Here is a 13,394-nt window from a genome sequence, read left to right on the forward strand (position 1 = left end):
TGTTTCTCTGACCTCATGGGAGAGCACCCAGACAGTGGCCAAGAGCACCCCTACATCACTCTTGGCACAGGAGGCGTGAGGAAAGGCAAGGTAGGACCCGGCTTCGTCCACCTGCCCCTGTCAGCCTGCCCGGGGTTCCAGCCGCCGCAGCGTCCCAACCGAGAACGCGGGGGTAGGGGTTCGCGCAGCTGCAGGAGCCTGGCGCAGCCGCGTGTGTGCGCGCCCGTGCGTGCGCGCCGAGGGGGCGGGGAGGGCGGCGCGCACCCCGTGGAGGCCCCCAGCGCTTTCCGATACCTCGCGCCTCCCTGCGGTCCCTTCTCCCTGTGCGTCCTAGCCAGACCCACGTGTGCAAAGGCATGGGGGACGTGTGTGTGAGAGAGTGTGTGTAGGTCTATCCGGGAGACCGCGTGCCCTGGCCGGACAGGCCCCCACGTGCATAGGGGGCGGCGGCCAGCTCGACAGCGGCCGCGCTTCTGTCCCCGTCCAGTCCTCCCCAGACCTTTCCTCTGGCTTGCTCGGGCCGTGGGTACCTCCAGCCATCCCCCTCCTCTCGCCGCTCCCTTCCTCGGGTAAAAGACACCAGCGCTTTGCGTTGAAGGTTCTGGTTCACCCCTCAGCTGCAGAGCCCTTGACATTTAGCGAGGGTTCGCGGCGCACTTGTTTAGGCACACAGCAGAACGCTAATCCCATTAAAGATAGTGTGTCAGTGGGGCCGGGAGGGCCTCGCGCCCATTGGTCGAATGCAAAGCAGGGGGCGGGGCCGAGGGCCCGGGGAGGGGGCTCCCGGCGATTTCAGAGTCGCGAGTCGGGGCCGGGATTTCGCAGGGAAAGCCCAGCGGTTGCAGCTGCGGCGGATCCCTCGGCACTGTCCGCCGCGCGCCGGGGCAGCCCAGGGCCGGCGGCAGCTCCGCAAAGTCGCGCAACGAGAGGAGGCGGAGCGCCGGCCAAGTGGTGGGGCTCAGCGCCGGGGCTGGGCTGGGCTGGGAGAGGTGTGCCCAGGGAGCCTGGATCCCGGTGCCCTTCTGCCTCGCGTGGAGCGGCCAGTGCGGCCGGAGGCGAGCTGACGCCCTGGAAAGAGAAATCAAATTGCAGCCTCCCCAAAGACTCTGAGTTACGCGGGCGAGCCGGTTCCCGGGGATCGTTCGCGAGCGCGCAGACAGCCGCGCCGCGCCGCAGAGCCCTCCCGGGCCCGCCGGCCAGGAGCGGGGAGCGGTCCGAGAGGCAGCAGCCCCTGGGCGCGGGGTTCGGCCGCGAGTGCGCCCCGGTGCAGAGAGGGGGGCGTGCAAGGCTCCGCCGGCCCGTCCGCAGCCCGCGCCCGACTTGGGCGCCCCCTCCGTCCCATTCTGGGAGCGATGCCCCCCGCCCCTCGCGCCCCCCGGGAACGCCGTGAGCATGGAGAAGTCGAGTAGCGAGGATTCTTCGATACACCGGAGTCCATCTTTGGACAGCAAGGACTCGGACTTTGCCAAGCCGTCCACCTCCGGCCGCCCGTTCGGCCGCGGCTTCACGGCCGGCGCCTTCTACGGCACCGCGGGCTCCCGGGGCCAGAGCCGCGCCGAGGCCGGCGTTAAGACCGACAAGTACAATGCACCCAAAGGCAGCAAGTACGTGGTGTTTTACCTGGACCTGTCCTTTGTGTTCCTCCTAGAATTTAAGAAGTGCAACATGGCCAGGGGCTGCCTCTGCTGCTTGAAGTACATGATGTTCCTCTTCAATTTGATATTCTGGGTAAGTCCTTCCGTTTCTCTCTCCCTTTGCCCTCTTCTCCTCCTCTTGGCTTACCATAGCGTGGATCCCCTCTCCCTCCTCGGTGCTGCATTGCTCTGCTCTCTGCACAGTGGCAAGTGTGCTTTTAAAAAAATTGCCCCCGCCCCCCTTTCATGCACCTTTGTCTTTCTTTTCTCCCTCTCTTTGGTGGCTGAATGGGAGCTCCAGCTTGCCTGTCTGCAGGAGAGACTCGCTCTATTCCTAAGAGGCTGGCAAAGTTTGGCACCACCTCCTTCCCCTGTAAGAAAACCTAGGCTGGAAGTTCCTCCGACTGGGCAGCCTGCAGTAATGGCTGTGGGGTCAGAATTTTTAACAGCTGTGAGCTTGAGTTGGAGATGGGCACAAATGAGGATGTATTTCTGAGTTTCTTCTTATATTCCTGCTGAATGCACACGAATACAATCTGCAGCATTTTATGGGAGTGGGTTGGAGGGGGGCGGGGTGTAGAGGCCACATCTTCCCACTTCTTTCAGTGAATCCTAGGAAAAAGAGGAGGAGCCCCTGTCCCAAGCCAATGGACCTGCTTGCTGGTCCTCAGATATGCTCCCGGGTCGGGGCCTGGGTGGGAAAGGAGGGGTGTGAGGGCATGCTGCCATCGGGTGGCTGGCTGCTGCTTTTGAGGGATTGCAGTGGACTGGGCAGGGAGCTGGCTGGCCACGTGCTTCCAGGTTCTGGGAGCCCCAGTGGCCGGAAGGGACAAAGGGAGACAAGCAGAGTGCCCATGTCCTTGGTGAGAGGCCCTTTTTTAGAGAAGTTATGAATGGGTAGGGCAGCTGGGAATTGCTCTCTGTCCTCTGTGTGACTCTGGAGGCTGTGCGCACATATGTGCACGTGCATAAGAAATACTGGTTAGGGCCGGGCGCGGTGGCTCAAGCCTGTAATCCCAGCACTTTGGGAGGCCGAGGCTGTCCTCTGTGTGACAAAAAACTAGCTGTAGTCTCAGGCTGAGGCGGGAGAATGGCGTGAACCCGGGAGGCGGAGCTTGCAGCGATGTGCCACTGCACTCCAGCCTGGGAGACACAGCAAGACTCCGTCTCAAAAAAAAAAAAAAAAAAAAAAAAAAAAAAAAAAAAAAAAATACTGGTTAGGAAAATTTGAAAACTTCTTAAATTCATCTCGAATCGTTCCTTCATCCCAACTGCCGTCTCTGCCTTTCTTCACCCAAGCCCTGCCATAGCACAGATGTTTGGCTCTGTCCCAGAGTCCTGCCCGCTGGAGGCTGTCAGCTGCCCACTGCCCGTGGTCCAGGAGGAGCACTGAGGGCAGGAGAAAGTCATTCAGAGTGAAGTCAGGAAGAAGCAGTTGTGCTGAAGAGGCATTCAGCTTTTGTGTGGAGTGATCCACATGAGCTGAAAAACTTTTTAGGGTGGGGGTGTGTGTGGAGGGGGTGACTTTTCCCATAGAATTGCAAGCGCAGGAAGAAGACAGTCTTGGTTCTGCATTAGCTTCTTGTGTGACCTTGGGCAAATCACTTGGTCCCTGAAGGACTGGGCTTCCTTTCCAGTCCAACAGGGGCTGCCGTGATGGTCTCCCTCCTTGTCCTCACCTCACTGGTTACATGCCATCTGGGGTGGGGGCAGGCATCCTCATCTTCTCTCTTGGGGAGAGGAGGCCCCTTCCCTGCCTGGGGCGTGGGCTGCTTTTCCAGAGACTGGTCTGAGATGACTTGAGTTGGAGTCCCCTAGTTGTCACCGTGCGTTGGACCCTCCAGCCACCCTATTAGCATGTTACCTGTCATGTGCCTAGAGTTTTATGGAAGCTGGGGCAGATAGTCTCATTCTTCTTCTGGCGGCGAGCACCCCTGGAATGTCTCTGGCTGCCTCGTGGGCCAGTGCCTCCTGGTCCTGTGACCTGTCTGCCAGCATCTGTCAGCCAAGTACTGGTGTATGCTTCCCTGGTGCCTTTGGACTCACACCAGTGCTGTCTTTTTCATTGTTTACAGCTTCCTTCTCCGTCCTTTTTTGTAGTCTCAACTTACCTTTTTGTTTCGCCCCACCCTGCCTATGTTAAGCCTTATTAGGAAGACCCTGGGACCTATATCCTCACTCAGCTGCGCTCGCCCCTCCCCACCCCCACCCTGCCACCTGCTGGCCAGAGTTGGTATAACTGCCTGCGGTGCCTTTCTTCTCCAGGATGAGCCCAAGCTGGTTTGGGGACCTCCTCGCTGGCTAGTACAGTGATTTGTACCCTGCACATAGTAGGCCCTCATTTTATGTTTGTGAGTGAATGCATGGAGGGGCAGAGCTGTAAATCCACAACATGTTGTTATGTGGTAGTGGCTCCTGAGTTCCACTTGATGGGGAAGAGAAGTTAGATCTCACGCTTGCCTCTCTGATAAAGGCTCTCCTTAGCTATGGGATGACAAGCGATTCTTCCCATCTTCCCTTAAAAACTTGGCAGAGGTTGATGAGCTAGTTGGTGAAATATTTTGTCTTTATGGTTGATAGCGAGAGAACTTGCTGTCTCTTCCTAATTAGAAGGTACCGATTACACTCTCTTACCAGGCTAGGAGTTATTCTCTCCTGGGTTCTGACTTTTCTGATTACTTAATATTTTCAGGATTCCCATGACATACTATAAGCAGGGAAAAATTGAATCTCCAAGACCGACTTCTTGTATGCTAGTAGCGAATGAGATGATGAAATAAGACATAGACCTTAGGTAAGATGGGGAATTTAGCAGAAGAGAAGTTCATGCTTGTGTGTAAGAGTGTTTGCCACTGTATTTTTCGGGAGGTGGAGAGCAGGTGCAGCAGGGTGTTGGCCAGGATTTGGGGGTGGTGGGTCACTGTGCTCCACTCAAATGAAGACTTCCTGCAGGCTGGTGCTTGGCCTGATCCTGGGGAAGGGGCAGAGGAGGGAGCAGAATGGGAAGGGAAAACCTCAAAGGCAGGTGGGGTGTTGATGAGTCAGGGTTCCTGGGGGGCCTCTGCTGCTGTCTTGTGCAGGGGGGAAGGGGAAGCATGCAGGCTGGGTCAAGCCCAGCCCTCTGGGACCAGGTGCAATTGTTAGGAATTTTGTAGCCTTAACTTGTAGTCTTGTGGCTCAGATCCAAAAAGGAGGCTTTTCTGAAGCATTAGAGTTGAACCTGAGGCCTGCAATCAATAGATAGAGCTCTTCCCATAGATCCCGGAGCCTATCTGGCATTTCTCTGAACTCACTGCTGCCTCTACCCGCCCCCCGCCCCCCCTCCCCCCGTGCCTCTGAGCGCCTGGGAGGATTCCCACGTGGAGGACAGGTGCAGCTGTCGTACACTGCAGCCCTTCACAGGCGGGCATGGGTTCCTTACCACTGGGTGGAGCTTCTAGGGTACTAGTATTGGTGAGGGCTGGGTGACGTCACTGGGGGTAGGCTGGGAGGTGGAGCCACACAGCCCGTAGTCCTCCTCCTTACTAAGAAAAGGGCAGGTGCCTTACAGGCTGCTGGGTGCCTGCCTGCTTGTAGGGGTCCAGGTCTGCTCCTGACACTGCAACTTCAACCAGACAGTGCTAGCCATGTTGGCAACCCAGTGCACTATGGGAATCTGGGGCCACCAGGAGGGCAGCAAGGTGAGGGTAGAGGAGAGGGCAGTGGTCACTCCTGACTGAGTCCCATCTCCTCTTTGTTTTCTGCATCCCCTATCCCGACTCTCAGGACTAAAGACAATGCTGGCTTCTAGGTGGATAGGGAATAGGAGGCTTGAATTGGGACAAAAGTTTCCCCATACTGAGGATCCTGTTCCCCAGTAAGCACACTCACCCTAAGGGATTTCTCCCAGCAGTGAAAACCATCTGGGCGTTTTCCTCCGTCAGCCCTATCTCTGGGTCCTCCCAGGGCCATCTAGTAGAATACTGGTAGTAGAGATTAAATGATTCTAAGCCCCTCCCAGAGGGCAAACGAGGCTCAGAGCTTCAAACTGTGAGTAGAGAAGAGAGCATGGGGCTGGGCTGGAAAAGGGACCTCTGAATGCGGGGGTCATGGGTACCCTTCCTGGAGCAGCAAGTCCTGATCCCGCCCAGCTCCTCCCAACCCAAATCGAGTTCCTGTCTGATGTGGGGGGCGGGGGCGGGACTGGGGCTGCCGGCATAATTGCTACTTAGGATAATGGTCACTTTTCATGCTTGCCAGCAGAGCTGTCCCATCACTTTAAATTATGGCTGGCAGAGGAGTGACATTCTGGCCCACTGGAAAGCCTGTTCCTTGTGGATCGCTCCCGTAATGAAGGCTAATTAGCTGAGGAGGCCGTGTTCAGCCAGCCTGCTGGAACAGGGGAAAGGTTGGTGCAGGGTGGCCCCGGGCAGACTGCTGATGGGGCCCTGATTAAACTCCCTTAAGTGAGGTCAGGGCCCTCGCAGACGCTGGCTGCCTTGGGGTGCGGGCAGCGTGGTCGGGCTGTCCAGCTGCATTGGTGGCACATGCTCAGTACTGGCTCGGCCGTGTCACGAGTGCCTCTGTAGGCTCGGGCTGGGGTGTGTGCGCGGTCAGTGTTGGGTGGCCTGGAGTGTCATGAGGAGTCTGTGGGGCGCCTTCTGTCTGAAAACAGCAGTCGCGAGTGGGCTTAAGGGTCCCAGCAGGGAGCTTGGGTTCAGACCTGGCCTCACCTGGCCTCTCCAGGCAGAGGAGACACAGGGTAACCTGGGCAGCAGGAGGCACTTAGGGCCTCCCCAGAGGGCTCAGGTGTGAGGGTTCAGGCTGTCTTCCTAGAGGGCTTCGACAAGTAGATCTTAGGGTGGGTCAGGCCTGCCTCTGCTGGGGGAAGGGGGACAGGTGCGGGGCCTGGCAGACACTCCGAGACTCCTGGAATGTGGCCGTGAGGGAATGCCAGGTCTGTGTTCACTTCCTCTCCACAGCATTAAAAATTAAACTTCCTTGTCTTAATACCTATTTTTAAATCTTGTCAGAGCAAGCATTGGTGTCAATCAGGAGGGGGTGGGGAGGAGGCAGGTAGAGAAGAGAAAGTCCCGGTTGAAACAGGGTAAGCAGCTCTCTCTAGCCTGAGGAAAGGGCCGCTGGGCCCTCCACCCTGGCCGGTGAAGAGCACAGAGAACACCTTCCAGCGTCTTCCCCAGACGGAGAGGCCTCGTCCTCCCCTGTTCCTACCTCCGTGCGCCTGGCTGCCCTTGGCCGAACTTGGTGGCAGACTCTGTGGCCAGAGGCCTTCTGTGGCTCATCAGGGTGCTGGGGTCCCAATTGGGTCCATTCACTCATGCCACAACTATTTACTGAATGCCCGCTCGGTGCACAGGATCCTCCAGTTGGTGAGAATGGGCTGACTGGGCTCACACAGGGCAGATCAGTTTTCTCGTGCCAGGAAGTCGTGGAATGGAGAGGTCATCTGGCTCGTCCTGCGCTGAACATTTGAACACAGGGCTGCCAAGGGAGAGGTGAGAGCATTCTAGGGTGAGGCAGCAGCAGGCCTGCACCCAGAGTCCTGGTGGCCTGACTTGTCCTTTCCTCGCCTCTGCGCCCACACAGCTGCTTTCTGACTCTCCTGCTCTAAAATGTTTATTCCCATCAGAAAGAGAGGTGAGAAAAAGAACCTTCGTTTTGTTTTTTTTTCCCCTTAGTTTGAAAAAAAGAATTCGCGAATCCTGTGGCCTTTCTGTTTCTTCCTCTGAAAGGGCTGGCAGATGCTCTGTGGCTAGTTGAGCACCTGCTGTAAGCCGGCCCCTTGAGCAGCTCAAAGTTGTGTGAAGTCAGACACTTAAGCAGATAATTACAGTTCTGAGCAGTAGCTGCTTAATAGAGCTCCTTAACGGAGTAATTAATACTGCTTAATAGAGACAAGGTATAGAGATAAGAGAGTAGAGCAGGTGACACCTGGGTTTTGTAGGATGAATAGGAGTTTGCTGATTAGATGAGACTAGGGGCTCCAGGGCAGGGAGAAGGGTAGGAAGAGAGAACATGTTAATCCAGATCCTATGCCAGGGGAGAGCTAGCAGCCCAAGGGGGAGACGGCACCTGCTGGACACACGCGATGGGCTGAACCCAGAGAAACAAAGGGTCGTGCCAGTCTGGTGGCGCCCTTCAGGAGTGGCTTCAGGGGTGGAGAGTTTAGAGTGGGTTCTGAAGTTGAGGGGCTCTGGCCTATGGGAAAGTATGTGGCAGTGCCTGGGGATGCTCGTCAGTGGCTTTCCAGGGCTCCTAGGACAGGGTTGTTTTGTTTTTCTGGCACAGACCACCGTGACAGGTCTTGCTGTGTCACTCGGGCTCAAGCTGTCATTGTAGGTAATCCAGCTTTAGAGAGATGCCCTGTTTTCTCCCCGCTTTCCGGCTTCTCCCTTCCAGCTGTGATATGCCCGTTTATTTGGTTCCAGTTAGGAAGCTTTGAAGCCGAGCTAAACCCATGGGGCAGAGTTAAGTCTTCTGAGCCGGCTTTGTCCCTGCTCACATTTGAAAGCTAATCTGCCAGCAGAAGTGGTGGGGGGTTGGGGTCCGATCCTGGCAGGGATGTTAAAAATGGCACACGGTCAGGCGGGGTAGCAGCACAAGGTCGAGATGTGGCTTCTAACTTGACTCTTTATCTAACCAGCTGTGGGACTTCAGGGGAGGCCTGAAACCTCTTCTCACTTAGCGAGGCCCTGGTTTGATGCAGATGGGGTCTGCCTCCTCTCCTGTGCACCCCAGCAAACTTGGAAGGCTCAGGAGAACTGGAGAAGCCCTGGGGCAGGGGCGGCTGCAGGGTGTCAAATCTCCCTCGCAGTGTCTAGCTTACTGCGTCAGGACCACGCAGAGAGGCCCTGTTTTAGTGGCCGGTGGGCTGTGGGAGACCGGCCAAGGAGAAGGGGGACAGGGCCCCGCTTTCAGGGAGCTTTCTTTCCAAGGCAGGGGTTCTTCACTAGGGTGGATGTTCACATCAGCCGGGCAGCCTTTACATGAATAAAGCTCCTCCTGAGTGGGAGCCTCCAGAAGTGAGGGCTGCGTCTTGAAGGCCTTCCTTAACCTCTCGGTGTCTGGGTTTCCTCACCTTGGACAATACCACCTTTCCTACAGGGCCGTGCTGAGGCCCGCAGGAGGTGCTGTGTGCATGATGGGGGTCTACTGCTTAGCAGGCTGCCTGGCACCTCGGACTTCGTGCACAGGAGCTGTGGTTGTTGGTATTACGATGGTTCCTGCAGTGAGAGCCTATGAACAGGAAGTTAGTGCCCATGGGTTGGAGTGTGGACCGCTCGGATGACAATGCCAGGCAGGGCGTTGGAGCCCTGGGAGGAGCCCCAGGTGTCCCTCGGGCTGGGGATTGTTCTGAATGTCTTCGGGCCTTTGGAGTCGGGAGAATGGGGGCAGCTGGGAGGGCCCGGGAGGTTTCTTGGAAGGAGAGGTGTAGGTGGGGAGAAGGCAGTGGAGGGGGTTGTGGTCTCTGACCCCAAGGCCTGCAGCTGCACCTGTCACATTCTACACACAGCTCTAGACCTCCCAGAAGGGGCAGCCCCACATACTTCTTCTGCTTCCCTTTGTCCTAGGCATGATGAGTGAGGCCTGGACCCAGTGCGGGGCCTGCACAGGCCTTTTGGTGGATGTTAGACCCCGCTGGGCAGCTGGCTTGTGACTTGGGCTGACCAGGACACAGCACACAGAGCTCCAGGTCCAGGTCACTTTCCCAACCAGAAACACTGTCACCTAAAATAAGTGACAGTTGTAAAATACATCATATGTAAATTCATGTACTTAAAAAAATTATAAAACAAACCTCTACCCACTTAGAAGCCTACTTTATGAAAAAGAGGACTTTCTATACCTGGGAGCCTCTGTGACCCCCAGCTTCTCCCTGAGAGAGCACCGTTCTCCTTGCATCTTGTGTGAAGTGCACTCCGTATATATCGGCATTCTTAAACACTGCATCATTTAGTTTCACTGATTTTTAAACTTTTGATAAACAGAATAATTCTGAATGTACTTTTAAAAATTAAGTGTTGGGCCAGGCGCAGTGGCTCACGCCTGTAATCCCAGCACTTTGGGAAGCCGAGATGGGCAGATCACGAGGTCAGGAGTTCGAGACCAGCCTGGCCAACATAATGAAACCCCGTCACTACTAAAAATACAAAAATCAGCCAGGTGTGGTGACACATGCCTGTAGTCCCAGCTACTCGGGAGGCTGAGGCAGGAGAATTGCTTGAACCCGGGAGGCGGAGGTTGTAGCGAGCCGAGACCACACTGTTGCACTCCAGCCTGGGTGACAGAGACTCCATCTCAAAGAAAAAATAATAAAAGAATAAAAATTCAGCGTTATGTTTCTGGATTCATTCACGTTGGTAGTTGTGGCCAGAGTGCATATCTTTTCACGGCTCTGTAGTATTTCATTACCTGAATGTGCTGCAGTATATTCTTCTGGTGATGAACATTTGGGTTATTTCCTCTTTTCTCTAAACAACACTTCTGTAAACAGTCTTGTATAAGTCTTCCGGGGTACATGTGGAAGTGTTTCTTTAGGACAGTGTTTCTAGAAGTATCTGTGGTGGAGGACCATCTTTTAAGTTTTTAGTTCTCAGAGGCGGTCCTGCTGCACGTGAGTAGTACACGGTTCAGAGCACACGTGACTCACCTGACGAGCTCAGCTGTACCTGAGTGAGTCAGCTGATGGTGCTCTGGGATGTTCTGGCAATGTCAGATTGCTGTAAAAGTTTCTAAGCATGAAGCAGTTCCATGGACCACACCTTGAGGAGCACTGCTCTGGGTATATAGGAGGAGTGTAATGGCCCTGTGGAGCTTCAGGATATGTACCTGCCACCTTCCCTAGATAGTGCCAGATTGTTTTCCAGTGAGGATGTATCAGTGGATGTTCCCACCAGTGGAAAGTCAACGGGAAATGGTTTTTGGCATTCTCCAGTACAATGGATGTAAAATGCTATATTATAATGGTTTTAATTTGCATTTTGATCACTAGTGGACATGTTTTCATATGTTCCTTAGCCTTTCTTTCATCTTCTGTGAATACCTGTTTGTCTTTTGTTCATTTTTCTATCGAGTTGCATTTTTTCTCACAATTTTTAAGAGTTTCATATATGTTTTGAATACTAATTTGTTGTTAACTAAATGTATTGCAAACACAGTATGTAGCTTCCAGTTTCTAGTTTGTCTTTTCACTTTCTGCATGGGGTCTTGGTAAACAGAAATTCTTTGTTGTAATAAATATAGTCAGATTTTCAGCCTCTTCTTTGTTAGATTGTACTTTTTATGTATGTAAGAAATACATGCTATCTCATGGATGTGTGTGGTTTTTTTTGTTTTTTTTTTTTTCTTTTGAGGCAGGGTCTCCTTCCTGTCAGCCAGATTGGAGTGCAGTGGCACAATCATGGCATCCTGCAGCCTTGACTTCCCTAGGCTCAAGCAATCCTTCCACATCAGCCTCCTGAGTAGCTCAAAGTGTAGGCACGTGCTACCAAGCCCGGCTAATTTTTGTATTTTTTGTAGAGGTTGGGTTTCGCTATGTTGCCCGGGCTGGTCTCAACCTCCTGGGCTCCAGCAGTCCTTCTGCCTCGGCCTTCCAAAGTGCTGGGATTTCAGACGTGCGCCGTGGCGCCTGCTTCATTTTTAAAGCCTGGTGGTAGGACAGCGCTTGTTGCCACAGAATCAGTGCCCGTGAATTGTCAAATGAACAGGTAAATGACTGAAGATGAGTTCCTGGGCTGATTTCTGGAAGCTTTTCTTTTTCTATTTAAGTCCTTAATATATTTGGAATTTATATTTGTATATAAGATGGGGCTCTGATTTTTCCTCCATAGCTCTGTTGATTAACTAGTCCGCCTTTCCCCGTAAACCTGTACCTCCACCTGTGTTTCTGTGTATGCGTGGGTCTTTTCCACTGGACTGTTTGTCTGTCCTGGTGCCACACTGTCTTCATTACTACAACTTTATAGTAAGTCTCAATATCTGGTAGGGCAAATCCTTTCATCTGATGCTTTTTCAAGAGTATTTTGGCTGTTCTTGGCCCTTGGTTCTTTTGCATACATTTTAGAATTAGTTTATCTTATTTCATCAAAAATCAGTCAGCCAGCCTCTTCCCCAAATCCTTTTCACATTTTGGTTGGCCTTTCATTGAATTTGTTCATCATCTCAGGGAAAATTGCTGTCTTTGTATTTCTTTCTTTTGTTTTTTGAGATATAATCTTTCTCCATCACCCAGGCTGGAGTGCAGTGGCGTGATCTCAGCTCATTGGAACCTCTGCCTCCCAGGTTCAAGCGATTCTCATGCCTCAGCATCCCGAGTAGCTGGGATTACAGGCGTGTGCCACCATGCCTGGCTAATTTTTGAGTTTTTGGTAGAGATAGGGCTTCGCTATGTTGCCCAGGCTGGTCTCGAACTCCTGACCTCGTGATCCGCCCGCCTTGGCCTCCCAAAGTGCTGGGATTACAGGCATGAGCCACCGTGACTGGCTTATCTTTATATTTCTATTCATGAATATGACTAGTATTCTACTTATCTATTTCTATTCATGAACATGGTATATTTCACCATATCTTAGGTCTTCTTTAATGTCTTTCTGTAAAGTTTCATGAAGGTTTTATACATCTTATATTATATAGAGACTTCTTTTTATATATTTTCAAAATTTTTTAATTTTTTGTAGAAACAGGGTCTCCCTATGTTGTCCAGGCTGGTCTTGAACTCCTGGCCTTAAGCAATCCTCCTGCCTTGGCCTTCACAGTCCTGGGATTACAGGTGTGAGGTACTTCACCTAGCCTAGAGACTTCTGATCTTCCATGCTTTGCCACCCTGCCCCAGGGTTCAGCTGAGCTCTTGTGCACACACACTGCAGACCTGATGAGGGAATGGGGCACTCAGAGATGAGGGGGTGGAGGAGCCAGCTAGCCAGCTGGTCTTCTAGTGGGTGCAGGTCAGGAGTGGGCACCAGGTATGGTGCTCAGTGCTCTTGCCTAGCAAGGGGGGCCAAGTGTCTGTGTTCATGTCCCACACCTGCCATCTGTCTTCTGATCAGAACAGGCTTTGTAGAGGAGGCAGGCTCTCCAGGGACTATGAGAAGGGTGAAAAGGAGAGGGCTCGAGGATCTGGAGGGTGGAAGATGTACAACGTGGGAGGAGGCCTATCCGGTGAAGGGATTGTGGACGAGCAGAGGGAGTGGGGAGGGTGGAGGAGGAGAAGGCAGGAAAAACATGGTGATATTGGAAGCCAGAGAAAGGGACTAATGCAAAGGGTGTTGAACAGATCTGTGGAGTGCAAGGAATTGCTTGGGTACAGCGGTGTGCTGGTTGCAGAAGACCCCTCTAGCAATGGCACTTTGGATCAGGCGCGGAAGGGTATTAAAAAACGCCAGGTGGAGGAAGGTCTGGAGCACATGAGACTGTGGCTGGGCAGGCGACCTGGGGAGTCTGTCTGCAGGGGTCTCTAAGCAAACAGCCGTTGCTGGCGGTGAGGATCCTGTGCCTTCTGTTGTCCGTACAGTGAGGGCGGGTGTATTCTGAAGCCTCACTCTGCCCCCCTGCCCTCTCAAGGGGGGCTTCCCCCGCTTGTTGGCAAGAGCTCATTGGACCCAAATCAGAGCGACAGCTTGTCAGGCCGATAAGCCTGGGCTCTGGGCAGGAGCTCCGTGATGTCTGAGCCATTTAGGACACTCATCGTGACTAGTCCCTGGGGCTCAGAGGCCTGGTTGGGGAGGAGGTTTGGGGACCCTCAGGAGAGAGCAAGGGTGGAGG

The 13,394-nt window shown here is 53.7% G+C and overlaps 2 protein-coding genes across 5 annotated transcripts in view; both read left to right on the forward strand.

Moving 5' to 3' along the window:
- TSPAN9 (tetraspanin 9) overlaps nucleotides 1-13,394 on the forward strand; it is a 209,456-nt gene that overhangs the window by 123,406 nt on the left and 72,656 nt on the right. For 3 of the 4 annotated variants that reach the window (XM_050750180.1, XM_050750181.1, XM_050750182.1), the window contains one exon: nucleotides 1,649-1,728. In XM_050750180.1, coding sequence (XP_050606137.1) covers nucleotides 1,666-1,728 — 63 coding nt within the window. In that variant the 5' untranslated portion in view covers nucleotides 1,649-1,665. Of the gene's footprint in view, nucleotides 1-1,306; nucleotides 1,729-13,394 lie in introns of those variants that run through there. The other variant, XM_050750179.1, reaches the window with a different exon arrangement.
- Nucleotides 1-13,394, forward strand: part of TIGAR (TP53 induced glycolysis regulatory phosphatase) — a 1,172,566-nt gene that overhangs the window by 52,746 nt on the left and 1,106,426 nt on the right. The window lies entirely within an intron of this gene.

This window comes from Macaca thibetana, chromosome 11 (genome assembly GCF_024542745.1).
Source record: "Macaca thibetana thibetana isolate TM-01 chromosome 11, ASM2454274v1, whole genome shotgun sequence".
NCBI classification, from domain to species: domain Eukaryota; kingdom Metazoa; phylum Chordata; class Mammalia; order Primates; family Cercopithecidae; genus Macaca; species Macaca thibetana.